Source organism: Littorina saxatilis, linkage group LG13 (genome assembly GCF_037325665.1).
Source record: "Littorina saxatilis isolate snail1 linkage group LG13, US_GU_Lsax_2.0, whole genome shotgun sequence".
Classification (NCBI taxonomy): domain Eukaryota; kingdom Metazoa; phylum Mollusca; class Gastropoda; order Littorinimorpha; family Littorinidae; genus Littorina; species Littorina saxatilis.
This window is the reverse complement of record NC_090257.1, coordinates 37,395,396-37,409,483: the sequence shown is the minus strand read 5'-3', so window position 1 is coordinate 37,409,483 and position 14,088 is coordinate 37,395,396. Positions and strand designations below refer to the sequence as shown.

The 14,088-nt window shown below is 43.7% G+C and overlaps 1 protein-coding gene across 1 annotated transcript in view; it reads left to right on the top strand.

Annotated features, from left to right (window-relative positions):
- The window catches only part of LOC138945882 (short stature homeobox protein 2-like), a 42,928-nt gene extending 32,993 nt beyond the window's left edge, over positions 1 to 9,935 (top strand). The window contains exon 4 of the mRNA XM_070317403.1: positions 8,900 to 9,935. Coding sequence (XP_070173504.1) covers positions 8,900 to 9,258 — 359 coding nt within the window. The 3' untranslated portion in view covers positions 9,259 to 9,935. The remainder of the gene's footprint in view (positions 1 to 8,899) is intronic.
- Positions 9,936 to 14,088: the final 4,153 nt, after the last annotated feature.

Below are 14,088 nucleotides of genomic sequence, written 5' to 3'. Positions count from 1 at the left end.
TCAGTATGATCGAATCTCTTTGTCCAGAACAGTACGACATAAAAGCTCACTTACACAAAAAGTAGAAAAAGAAAGCATTGAGAGTGAGAGGCACAAAAAATCTGCAAATTCAATGATGTAAGCGACTTGGGATCCAATATGGCGACAGCTAAGGGGAAGTAATCCGGTTTGTCACTCGCTCCTTTCCGTTATCAATTGGATTAGGCTGCAAATGGTGCTGAACGCCGGCGATAATTTGTTAGTTAGGGTCTCAATGTGATAAAAACACACCGGGATGAAATTCAGCGAATTGTGATAGGGTGATGCCATGCTCTTCCTTCTCTTTTCCTTTCTTTTCTGTCTTCCTTTCTTTCTTTCTTCCTTTTTTTTCAAAGTTCGTGACTTTGGGAAAAAGAAAGTGTTTTTTTAATCGAGAAAGAGTATAGTCAGGTGGGTTTGGTGAAAAGAGAGAAAGCACATGAAGTTATTTTGTAACTAACTCTGAGTGGGACATAGAGAGGGGGTCGAACGGGGGAGGGAGAGACAGACAGACAGACAGACACAGAGTGAGAAAGAGGGACCGAGAGATGGAGAAAGAGAGAGAGAGACTCGTTTCAGTTCTTCTTTGTGCACGGGTGTACTTGTTTCCTTTGTTTGTTTGTTTGTTTGTTTGTTTGTTTGTTTGTTTGTTTGTTGTTGTTTTTGCTTGTGTTACGTTATCACAATGCGAAAAGGAGCAGTGTCGTCTATTTAAAAAACACCAGACACTGAAGGTTTTAAATTGCTTCCAACGGCGTTTATTCCAAATTGCTTCAATACAAAGAACCATGACAAACAGCCGTTTGAGACGGAAAAAAATGGTAACCCATACGCATGCAAACTTTGAGGAAAGTGCACTGTTGGGATATCAAATTCAGCATTTCTTTACCATCCCTTCTACACGTATTTGCATATTTCTCGAGAAATCCAGTCGCACTCTCTGCTTGAAATGGTCTCTTGTGAAATGCTAGCATGTGATCTATATTTGGTCAGACGTCGAAATGTACAAGAACATCAGACAATACATCAGAGAGAAGACATGGCGTATGGAAATACACATCATCCTACACAGTCCGTTATGGATATATACTAGGCTGCGCTGGGTCGTATTTCACAATTACAGCCTAAGAAGACAAGATATATAACAGCTTCCTCATTGTGAACTAGCTGCTGGGTGCCTCTTTCGCTAATTCTCTTAGTCTCTTCCATCCATGAAGGCTCACTTGGTCTCTTTTGCGCAGACGTCGGTGACTCAGCTCGCAGTGAATGGAAAACAATGAGCAACAACCATCATAATCTTTCCGCCAATGATTCAAAAATTCATTCCTTGCTCCTATGGCACCGATTTGACCGTTGTGAAAGCACCCCGCGCCTGAGCCGCCATGATCCAATATTTGCTCCGAGGTACCCTGAGGAAATTGGCCGTTGACGAATTCTAAAGAAAATAATGATAACTGTGCATCTAGCAAATTTCTCCGAGACCCATTTCTCTATTTTATCTTTGCAGAAGGCTCGCTAAATCATGCCGTAAGCCCGATCGCTTGACAAACATCTCTTTTCATTCCCAGTTCGTTCCACGATTATTGCCGGACAAACTTTTCATTTGACCAGCAGACGACACCAAACCGCGCGCAGACGCGGCAACGGCCATTTCCGGCGAGAAAGTCAAACGAAGGGAAGGTCATAAATAACTCTTCTCCCCACTCGGCCTCAAATAGCTTTAATCCCCGCGAATTTTTCCAATTTGCCGGCTCTAATTGTGCGCCAGGCCCCCATGCACCCCTCTCTCGTTTCGCTCCCCGGTTTAATCAGGGGGAAAGAAACCAGGGGAGTCACAAAGGGCGACAACTTGCACCCCTGTACTTGTAGTTTGTGGCGAGTTATCCATCTAATAAAGCAATTACAGCGAGTGTGAGCCCAGGGAGAGCTAGGCAAAATGGCCAGCTTCAATAAGCGCGTGTTTGACTGGCTGTCGGAGTCTCGGCAAACATTTGAGGAACCAATCACATCAGAGAGGAAGGGAATAAAAAAAAATTCTAGATCTATACTCAGTATAGTGGGCGATGTTTTGACTAAGGTTCATCAATCACTCATCGTAAAGGTATCTGCGGACTATATAGTACTAAGCCTGTGTTTACTTTCTTAAATTGAAGACGAAAATGTGTGAAATGATGTTCATGTATCATTGGCGCAAAATGAATGAGCGATGAGAATCTGATCCGCTCTCCCCACCGTTTCCGGTGTATAAGTTAAACTTAGTCTACGGTTGAAATTGCTACTCTGAATCGAAATAACAATGCACTCAAGTTTTCTGTTAACATCAGTATTAGTGTATCTTCAGGGTGGTCTTAAGAGCCAACAAAAAAGACTTAAAGGAAATTGTGCCTTTTCTGCCGAGCCCAAAAAATAGGTTTTGTTTTTTTAAGAAAGAAATAGTGTTTGTGAATGCGTTTGAAAGGATCTGAATATATCAACAGCTGAAATTCTAGAAATGTGCAACGTTAAAACTATTCATGCATATGTTTTTTTAAACATTCAGTCGCTGTTTCCTCGCAACATTTTCTTATGCAATATATATGTTGTAGATACTCCGATTATGGAGTAGCCAACCCTTCAGCAACAAGAACAGAAACTCATTAAAAGAAAAAGAAAAAGACAGATTTAACCCCAAAACAGAAGAAGTAAGAAAGAGGAAGAAAGGAGGAAGGAGAAAGAAAGAAAGAAAGAAAGAAAGAAGGAGAAAAAGAAGAAGAAGGAAAGAAAGAAAGAAAGAAAGAAAGAAAGAAAGAAAGAAAGAAGAAGGAGAAGAAGAAGAAGAAGGAAAGAAAGAAAGAAAGAAAGAAAGAAAGAAAGAAAGAAAGAAAGAATGAAAGAAAGAAAGAAAGAAAGAAAGAAAGAAAGAAAGAAAGAAAGAAAGAAAGAAAGAAAGAAAGAAAGAAAGAAAGAAAGAAAGAAAGAAAAAAGAGAGAAAAAGAAAGAAAGAAAGAAAGAAAGAAAGAAAAAGAAGAAGAAGGAAAGAAAGAAAGAAAGAAAGAATGAAAGAAAGAAAGAAAGAAAGAATGAGACAAAGAAAGAAGAATAGAAAGAAAGAAAGAAAGAAAGAAAGAAGGAGAGAATGAGACAAAGAAAGAAAGAAAGAAAGAAGAAGAAGAAGAAGAAGAAGGAAAGAAAGAAAGAAAGAAAGAAAGAAAGAAAGAAAGAAAGAAAGAAAGAAAGAAAGAAAGAAAGAAAGAAAGAAAGAAAGAAAGAAAGAAAGAAAGAAAGAAAGAAAGAAAGAAAGAAAGAAAGAAAGAAAGAAAGAAGGAAAGAAAGAAAGAAAGAAAGAAAGAAAGAAGGAGAAAGAAAGAAAGAAAGAAAGAAAGAAGGAGAAAAAGAAGAAGAAGGAAAGAAAGAAAGAAAGAAGAAGGAGAAGAAGAAGCCAATCTGCAAGAAAAAGAGACTGCAGGCCCTAACACAGAGTTATCAATTTTTCTAACTTTCTTGATTATGATTTCTCGCCTGCTAATATTATCGTTTGCACAAGCGTTTTCGTGAATTCCCTACTCCTATCCTTACAAACACTTCTCCCGTTTCGCCCTGTCGCGTAAAATGATAAATGATCCGAAATAAATATTTAACCGTCCGGGGGAAGCGGACTGGGGGGTCACCGGCTCAACTTTGCTATTCATTCACACCACGACCCGCACGACCCGCAGCCAATGAGGTGCCGCACATTTTTATACCGACCAATTACCGCCTCCCTCGCGCGAGCACTAATGAGTGTCAATTGGTCGAATTAGCTAAACACAGAGAATGTCATGCGCACAGATTACATCCCTGCGAGGGCCTCAGCCGGTGCTGAGGAAAATGTGATACCCTCTTGGGAGGAAAGATGTTGCGTTGCTTAGAGACGTTGTCGTAATCTAGAGACGGCTGGAGTTCGACTCTTTCTTCAGTATCATAAAGCTGTCAGTCCCTGTTTATGTCCCTGAATATTGCGGGCAGTGAATAAAACTCTATTGTTCGATTAGATCCGTTACAAAGTTCACTGAAGAGTGATTTATAGCAGTTTTCAGATCTAGAGATTTACATTCTATTTTTCATGATGGTTTGCAACAGATGCACTCTTCAGTGACTTTGGTAGAAGTACAAGCAGTTCTTTTTTATGTGTTTTTGTTTGTTTTGTTTTTAGCCGCAGGCTTGGTGGTTGTGACTTTCAGGGGTAATGTTACACGGCAAAGACAGAAGTATTTATTTTATTAAGTTGTAATACACTCCCATAAGGTAATTCCCATTACGCGAATGACTAACGTATCGATAGAACATTGAATATCCTTTCTTTGAGCCATTTGACATCAGAGTCCGACAAAAAGTTATATTTAGGCGATTTGCCCAGATTGCAAAAGAGTTCATATTTTTGTACATTCAGTCGTGAAAAATAAAAGGAATTCTAACTTTATCGATCGATACATAAATGTTATTAATTTTGTACTTTTGACCAAAATATGACATTTGACACTGATCTCGACAATCGTGTTCACCTCAACTGCTGGCGAGGTCTCGGAGGAACACTGACTGTTTCGATCTTTGTAAAATGTCATATTTTGGTCAAAAAAACAAATAACGTATATTATACCAAACTTCAGTTTCTCATGGATGTTTAGATTACCTTCCAGTACTATTGGCTGTCGTCCAAAATAAGTCATTGATTGAACACGTAGCAACATGACTTATAGCCGATCTAGTGAATTCTGGTAAGAGAATGTTTTAGTTTCTTGTGGAAGGTCTGGACGAACTTTACTGAAAAATTACGGTACATTATCGATAAATTCTGCCGAACCGAAATATACTAGTTGTCCGGAACCGTGAGCTGTCAATGTGTATGCAGATGTACATTAGTAGCCATCAATAAGTGGATGCGTTACTTCAAAAGCTTTTCGCCGGTTTGAAAAGTGAAATGGCCTTTCTGTACACAAGAAATGAATATCTGATGGTGGAGCGACGTTTTTGGCCCAGGACAGAGGACTCTGGAGAGCTGTTGTTGGCGGCCCATACCCTGACAGGAGTGACGGGCATTGAGTTGAGTTGAGTGGAGCGACGTTTTCAAAGTGTTTGAAAATGAACACTGTGATATGAAAAGTCAAACCGATCAGCAAATGTGAAGAAAACATCAAATATCTTCTAAGACAGTCCAAGCAGCGAAACAAAGTAACGTCCAATGGTCAGGTTAAACTTGTTTAGGACACAAGCTGGTTATACACTAAAGAGAAGAAACATACACGGTAGTAAGTGTGTTTTTCTTAACAAAATATGTGCATGTCTGAGTTCATGGAAGCAACTTTGAAAAACAAAGACAAAAGGCAAAATATTTCAGAACGGGGTTTCCACGTTGAGATAAAAAAAAAATAAAAAAAGAACTGACCATCGAAACAAATCAATAAAGAAACAAAAAAACAAAGAGGGGAAAAGAAAGAAACAAATTATTCCGGATGAAAAATCTCGTTGGGGGGGGAAATTCCCCAGACACCGGTCCCCGAAGAAAATGTCCGCCGAGTGCATGACGGGACGGGGCGCAGCATCGTCTCGCGGCGGGCGCGTGATTGGGCGGGGAATAAGCAAACAGAAAGGCCGCCCCCAATCATCGCTCCATCGTCTGCTCTCTTTGATAGATTACGGAATAAATCCCCGACACGCATCAATTGGAGCTGCGTCTCGCGAAGTCCCGCTGTCTCTCGCCCAACCTCCGTGACCTTACAACATCGTATTAAAACAGAGAATGCAAGCAAGGGAGAAAATCGGTCTAAGGGGAAGGAATTTTGTGTATGGACCAAAGTTTACCGACAGGGACTTAGCCCCCACGTAGGGCTGGGAGGAAGGAGAGGAAGGGGGCTGATGTTATTGACACGAGTTTGTAGGGTAATGTTGAACTCGCGCGAAAGTTATTGACACAAGTTTTGAGGGTAATCGTTGCTAAGGCGAGAGAGAGGGGACGAAATGAGACGGCCTCACACCGTGTCACAAGCTGGGAGCGACTATGGACAAGAGGGCAAGAATGATCTGCATCACTCGGTGACACAAACTTGGAGGGTGGGGTCGAGCGAGGGGGGGGGGGGGGTGTGGTGGAGGAGATAAGGATGGGGACAGGGTTTTATGCGGGGTAGGAGTGACAGGAGAGGTGGGCGGGCATGAAGATGACGAAAATTGTCTCAACCTAGGCAATGAAGTTTAGTGCGAGGGTGAGGGCGAAAAGGGGAGGGGGAGGGGGTATTGATGGGGGGCGGGAGGGGGTTGAGTTAACAGTAAATCCAGAGAGGAGAGAGAGGGGAAGAAGTTAGATGTACTGTAAAAGCAAAGTGGAGGTATGGGTGGAGAAATGAGACGGCTTGACAATTTGGGACCTACTGGACAAGGGTCAGTCGTGAATGATCTGTCATACAAATCAGTCTGTGACAAAATGTATTGGCGGGGGTGGGGAGGGGGGTGGAAGGGGGTAGCAGTAAAAATGGAAGGAAACGGGATTGAGGACGAATACAAAATGTCTTTAGAGAACCTATATAGAGGCGTAAACTGCTAAAAATGGTTGGGACCAAGTGAGGACAAGCTATGTTGCTATAAACATATCTGTACACTGTGTATTGTCTCACCCCAGACCAGAGAATATTAGTAGAGGGGAAAGAAAGGGTGGGGGAAGGGGTGTGGGAAAAGAGGTAACAGTCAAAGCGGAGGAGAGAGGGATGAGGGGGAGGAACGGAGAAAACTGTCTGTCTGTTTACGACTCTTCCCCATCCCTCCCTCCCTCCCTCCCTCCCTCCCTCCCTCCCTCCCTGATGTGTACAAATTTGGGTCATTTATGAAACACAATGTTTTACTATGATTATGTTGTATATGGGCGCATACCCTTCAGAAGGGGCTCTGGCCTAAAACGGAATAAACTTTCGTATTGGTATTCTTCTCTCTCTCTCCCTCCCTCCCTCCCTCCCTCCCTCCCTCCCTCTCTCTCTCTCTCTCCCTCTCTCTCTCTCTCTCCCTCCCTCCCTCTCTCTCTCTCTCTCTCTCTCTCTCTCTCTCTCTCTCTCTCTCTCTCTCTCTCTCTCTCTCTCTCTCTAAGTTTGAGACGGGCCCGCCTCCAACAAAAACCGGAACGGTGGGATGGGGGATGGGGAGGGGGGGGGGGGGGGCATAAAAATAAATGATGAATATACCTTTCGTCTGGACATCCAACGGACAGAAGTAACAGCACAACTTTGGTACAAGCAAACTAGCTGTCACTAGCTCCGTGTTCCGGCGACGTTTTTCATCACTCACTTTTTGCGTCTGTACTTTCGGTTGATCCTAGATCTGTCTGTCTGTTTACGACTCTTTTCCCTCCCTCCCCCCCCCTCCCCCCCCTCCCTCCCTCCCTGCCTCCCTCTCTCTCTCTCTCTCTCTCTCTCTCTCTCTCTCTCTCTCTCTCTCTCTCTCTCTTCGTTTGTTCAATGTTGTCCGTCTGCGTCTCTCTGTCTCTCTCTCTCTCTCTCTTACTCTCTCTCTCTTTCTCTCTGTCTCCCTCTCTCTCTCTCTCTCTCTCTCTCTCTCTCTCTCCCTCTCTCTCTCTCTTTGGTACAAGCAAACTAGCTGTTACTAGCTCCGTGTTCCGGCGTTCCTCTCTCCAGGGCGGGGACGTAGCTCAGTTGGTAGCGCGCTGGCTGCCAGTTGGTCGCTATCAGCGTGGGTTCGATCCCCACGTTCGGCGAGAGATTTATTTCTCGGAGTCAACTTTGTGCAGACTCTCTTCGGTGTCCGAACACCCCCGTGTGCACACATGCGCACGAAAAAGATCCCACGTTCACAGCGAAAGTCTCAGGGCTTGGAAAACACGAAGACACGCATGCATCATCTCTAGTCTCTGATTATCATGATCGTATTTCGATACTTTGACGAGACAAACCCAATGCTGGTGTGTCGAAGAAGACAGCCACCGCGGGCTTGTTCGAATCAAAGTATCACACCATATCTTCAGCGTATTACCAATACCTGTCCCAATATAGACCAGTTGGTCTAAGAGGACGTTAAACCCTAATAGTCAGTCAGTCTCTCTCTCTCTCTCTCTCTCTCTCTCTCTCTCTCTCTCTCTCTCTCTCTCTTTTTGTTTGTACAATGTTGTCCGTGTGAGGTTTTTTCAGCAGGAATTCGTGTTTAGACCCAAGGGACGCCCTCGGACCTTTTTTTTCGGAAATCATACTGCCTATTGGGTAACATATGCCTGGCCAGGAACATTTAAACTGAACATCCGTCTCTGGGAGACCAAGCCTTGTTAAAGTAGAAGGGCACGGAGCTCAATTTTAGCGTTGCCACCACGAAAAACTAGAGCTACATCTGCCGCGCGCCAATGTTGACCTTTAAGCTTCAGGAGCAAGGGACTCCCATGGACCCGTTCAGAGCCAACCCTTTCGTCTCTCCGCTCTTTAGCCTAACAACACCGGTACCCAAGCCAGAACATTTAATTTTAATCTTTTTCTAGCGGGAATCCTCCTTCAAATGCAAGGGACGCCCCTAGACCTGTTCAGAGTCAACCCTTTTGTCACTCCGCTCTTTAGTCTCTAACAACACCGGTACCCAAGCCAGAACATTTAATTTTACTTTCTCTTTTTTCTAGCGGGAATCCTCCTCCAAGCAAGGGACGCCCCTAGACCTGTTCAGAGTCAACCCTTTTGTCACTCCGCTCTTTAGTCTCTAACAACACCGGTACCCAAGCCAGAACATTTAATTTTACTTTCTCTTTTTCTAGCGGGAATCCTCCTTCAAATGCAAGGGACGCCCCTAGACCTGTTCAGAGTCAACCCTTTTGTCACTCCGCTCTTTAGTCTTTAACAACACCGGTATTCAAGCCAGATTATTTAACTTTACTTTCTCTTTTTTCTAGCGGGAATCCTCCTCCAAGCGCAAGGGACGCCCCTGGACCCTTGCAGAGTCAACCCTTTCGTCTCGCTGCCAACCGTGGGACACGTCAACCGAGACAGCATGGATGGTCGCCTCCCTTTCCCCTCCATCTACCCCTACTACCCCTTCCACCCCGCCGCCGCCGCTGCTGCCGCCGCTGCAGCCGTTGCCACGCAACACCCCGTGCATCCCATGATCCTCTTCCACCACCACATGGCGGCGCTCAATTACACGGCTGCGTCACTTCCGTCTGAGAGCAGTTTCCGGCCTTCTACCAAAACCGGAAGTATCGCCGACCTGAGGTTGAAAGCGAGGCAGCACCTGGCCAGCCTAGGAATGTGACACGATTTCTGTGGATTTGTTGGTGGACCTTGTTGATGCGTTCGTTTATGTGATGTTGAATGTTGTAGCAAACTGTGACTGAGACGCATGACTAAATCAGGCAGAGACTGTGGCAATAATGATCCTTGACGTCTTTGGCTACAAACCGGAAGAAGAAGAAGACTGCGACTGAACCACCCGGCCTCAGTCGGTGTGACGACAAAATTGTAAATGTATCATTGCTAATCAGTTTTACTGTTGCAACGCAGGTGTTACTAAGCATCTAATTTTCAACTGAATCCTTAACCTCGAACATTCACAACACGCAGGTTTTACTAAGCATCTAAATAATCATCACGGCTTTCTTCTTTTGTCTGACAAGTGTGAACAATGCAGTTCTGTTCTGACTGCGTGGATTCAAAACTATATGGAAAAAGTCCGTGAAGAGCACTGACTGCATAAAGAAATACGGTGGTCGCTGACTCAGTTCTGCAAACCCGAAGTTCTTTTTTTTCTGAGATTCTGCACCCAAACTCCTTATTTTAAATTTACGACAAAGTGACAGTGAAAATGTACTCATACACAGAACGTTGAGACAGAAACACAAGGAACCAGTTTCGAAAATGTGTATTGTCTTCGTTGGCCAACAAAAAAGGAGGGAAGAGGGACGAACAGAAAACTCCCTATCGTGTGGTGTACCTAGCCATTAGGGACGAACAGAAAACTCCCTATCGTGTGGTGTACCCAGCGATTAGGGACGAACAGAAAACTCCCTATCGTGTGGTGTACCTAGCGATTAGGGACGAACAGAAAACTCCCTATCGTGTGGTGTACCTAGCGATTAGGGACGAACAGAAAACTCCCTATTGTGTGGTGTACCTAGCGATTAGAGACGAACAGAAAACTCCCTATCGTGTGGTGTACCTAGCGATTAGGGACGAACAGAAAACTCCCTATCGTGTGGTGTACCTAGCCATTAGGGACGAACAGAAAACTCCCTATCGTGTGGTGTACCTAGCGATTAGGGACGAACAGAAAACTCCCTATCGTGTGGTGTACCTAGCCATTAGGGACGAACAGAAAACTCCCTATCGTGTGGTGTACCAAGCGATTACGGACAGTAAATCGCTAGAAAACATAAATGTACGTTCCAATCCCTTGATATCCGAATTGTAAATCGCTGAAAATCATAAATGTACATTCCAATCCATGCTTCGTGTCAGAATTGTGAGTTTCAGCATATATTCCTTCCCGTGTAAACGATTGTGCTCGCCATCACAGAACAGCCCAAGCATTAATAGGGGACTACTAGACTATCCTTCTTTCAAAACCACCACACACCAAAATTCAACTGCATATGTATACTTTCTGTGCAGGTTTTTCTAGCAAGAATCCTCGCTCAAATGCAAGGGACGCCCCTAGACCTGTTCCGAGTCAACCCTTTTGTCTCTCCGCTCTTTAGTCTAACAAACTCCGGTAACCAAGCCAGATTATTTAACTTTATTTTCTCTTTTTCAATTTTGTATCTGACATCAGTGTCAATTTGCGAGATCAATTCATTCCAAAATTCGCACTAAAGACGAGGAGCGGCACGGTTGGCCTAGTGGTAAGGCGTCCGCCCCGTGATCGGAAGGTCGTGGGTTCGAACCCCGGCCGGGTCGTACCTAAGACTTTAAAATTGGCAATCTAGTGGCTGCTCCGCCTGGCGTCTGGCATTATGGGGTTAGTGCTAGGACTGGTTGGTCCGGTGTCAGAATAATGTGACTGGGTGAGACATGAAGCCTGTGCTGCGACTTCGGTCTTGTGTGTGGCGCACGTTATATGTCAAAGCAGCACCGCCCTGATATGGCCCTTCGTGGTCGGCTGGGCGTTAAGCAAACAAACAAACAAACAAACAAACAAACTAAAGACGAGGAGCGTCAAAGATGTTGATTGTTGGTATGTGTCCAAGTGAAAGCCTGCTTCAATCTCACGTAAAAGCCCGAAAAGATCTTCATTTCATTTTCAATTGTCTTGTCATTGCTTTATTGTTCCGTCGCTAGTGGATCAAACTCGCAGATACAGAGTCGGCTTTCCCAGCCCAGAACTGGATGTGCGCGTGCCTGGGTGTAATTATGCCACCTGCTTTTCTTGCAGAATGAACACAGTTTTTGTATGCCACAGTAGTGACTCGGGGTGGGGCATGGATACCGTCTTTGAGTCTCCACATAAAGTTAACCCATGTCCGCCCCGGCCCGGATTTGAACCCGTGACTCACGGATCACAAGTCCAGAGCTCTAACAACTAAGCTACCGGGCCCACATCTGAAATGGTTTTTCTGATGTTTTATATGAGAAGGATGGTACTCTTCATTCAACAACAGAAAAAGAACATCAACTTCAGCAAGTGTTCTCCTATACCGCCGCCGAGTGGTTAATATTTGCTCTTTCGTGTGGAATACACACAATAAACAATTTCAAGAGCTTTGGACACTCACTTGTGCCACGTTTTCCTTGAAAAATATAGTACAATCGTGTTGTGTTGCTTTCGTTGTTAATGCGATGCTATTTTGTTTTATTCCCCATGTGTGTCTGTTTTACTCACATGCCTCACTTTCAACAAGCTGCCACGGTTTTCTCCATCTCAACAGCTTCCTTGAATTGCGGATACTTTTAACCAGGTACCTCACGGACGTAATCATGTTCAACAGACAAATATTTCTTGATAGTAAGTCTACGTTCAGTCTGGCAGACATTTTGACGTTGTGGGAAGAAATCGTTTGTGAACATTTTTAGCGCCGTCGGTGCGCACCAACGCGCCAGTTTTCAACCACAGTTCTTAGCTTCCTGCTCGCCACAACGTGGTAAGAATGTCTTTTAAAGCAAAAGAATGTAAACCTAATCCTTTTAGCTGAGTAGTCTGCTGCAAGATTTCGCGGACAAGAAGATAAGAAATGGAGAGTAAAACACCACTCAGTGATATCCAAATGCACAATCAAACTTTGGGCGCGGCCATTACTAGCGTGCAGGTCACGTGACCGGGCTAGTCAGTTATCTCTCTTGTCAATGTGCCCTCGGAATCCTACTGCTCCTCTCTGCACGTTCTAGTAGGAAGTCATTGTGAGCGAAAAATTGCAAATTTTCTAACAGTAGGTTGTTTGAGATTTTTTTTAAGAATCAGTCCATATTTATTTTATTATTTATATGGGAGATTTATGGGAATGTCGCTAAACCTGGAACAGTTAAGGAGAAACAGCCGTACCAGACAAAAAAAAATTATTGCAAAGCGTTTTTTATATTGTCACATACTAGACTCTATCAGTAAACAAACGAACAACATAAGATAAAATAAAAGTCACGCAACTCATCAAACTGACCATTATAAAAATTTCTGCATTTGTTCCATGTTGGACGCATGGGTGTGTAAAGTGGAACACTGTGTTGTCAAACTCGGAACACATGCAAAAACACACTGACTCTCTTTCAAGCTCTGTCTGTGTCTCACACACACATATATACACCCACACACTCTCAATCACACGCACACAATTACACATTGCCACACACACAAGATGAATTCATACGTCATAACATTTTGATTTAGCCATCTTATTTAAATGTCTGTTTTTCCACATAACATTGGATTTTTACCAAAGAAATAGTAAATTTGATAACAATTAATGCCTCAAATGTGAAAAAAGATAAATAAGGGCTAGGTCTAAACAAATCGGATAAAAAAACTGTTTTTGTAAAACATGAAAAAAGAAGCTAAGAAACGATTTTTCACTCAATGTCCTTTTGTTTTCTACTTTCAGTGCAGTCCTCGTGTGATCAATGTGTGTATACTGCTGGCACTGTATAATGTTCAAAGGGGTGTTGGTGCCACACAAGAAGCAGTACCAAGATATTTCGCAGCATAATTTTTACCCCTCTTCTGATTACAAACAGATATTAAAAGGGTTACCTGCCCAATTAACTAAATGCTAAAATCAATACGCATAAAGCCGCAAAGCAAATAACACAAACAAATAACTATGTACAGATGTCGCAGACAAAGTCCCTTTGTCCTCTGCTGACAGCGCAATCCTCGTGTACCCATAAAGAGCACTGCTGGCACTGCACCATGTGCATTGTATTTCTTCTTTTGCAAATTTGTTTCTTCCTTCTAGATGTCTTTTGAGAGTCGTGACAGGAACACCAAATGTTCTTGATGCGCAACGCAAACCCATTTCCCCGTTTCTGACAGTCGACAACGCGCAGCCCATTTCTTCGGGTAGCCACCCTCCGGGTCCCAAAATACTGTAAAACAAATCAATCAACCATTCAATAAAACGTATAGAAGGAAAAAATACAATAAAACTGAAAAGAGAATTGAGTACGTGACTAAAACGGTTCTATGCTAAATGCCCCCCGGACAACTGCCCCCCCCCCCCCCCCGGACAACAGTACTGCCCCCCCGGACAACAGTACTGCCCCCTGGACATTTGCCCGCCTAGGACAATTGCCCCCCGTGACAATGAATTGCCCCCCATTCTTGTCTGTATGTTTAGCGAGTTATCAAGTGTTGTATTGTTGTCTAGAGGGTATTCATAGGTAATGGAAGTCTATAATTTGTTTTCTCAACGATATCTATAATTATAATGCTTCCTGGTTTGAATACACACACACACACACACACACACACACACACACACACACACACACATACACACACACGCGCGCGCGCAAACACACACACACACATAATTATACACACACACTCACACACATATAGACACATACACATGAATACTGTAAACACCCAGACAAAGACAAACTGACAGACATACACACAGACAAACCGACACAGACACTTGCACGCCCACACTTACGC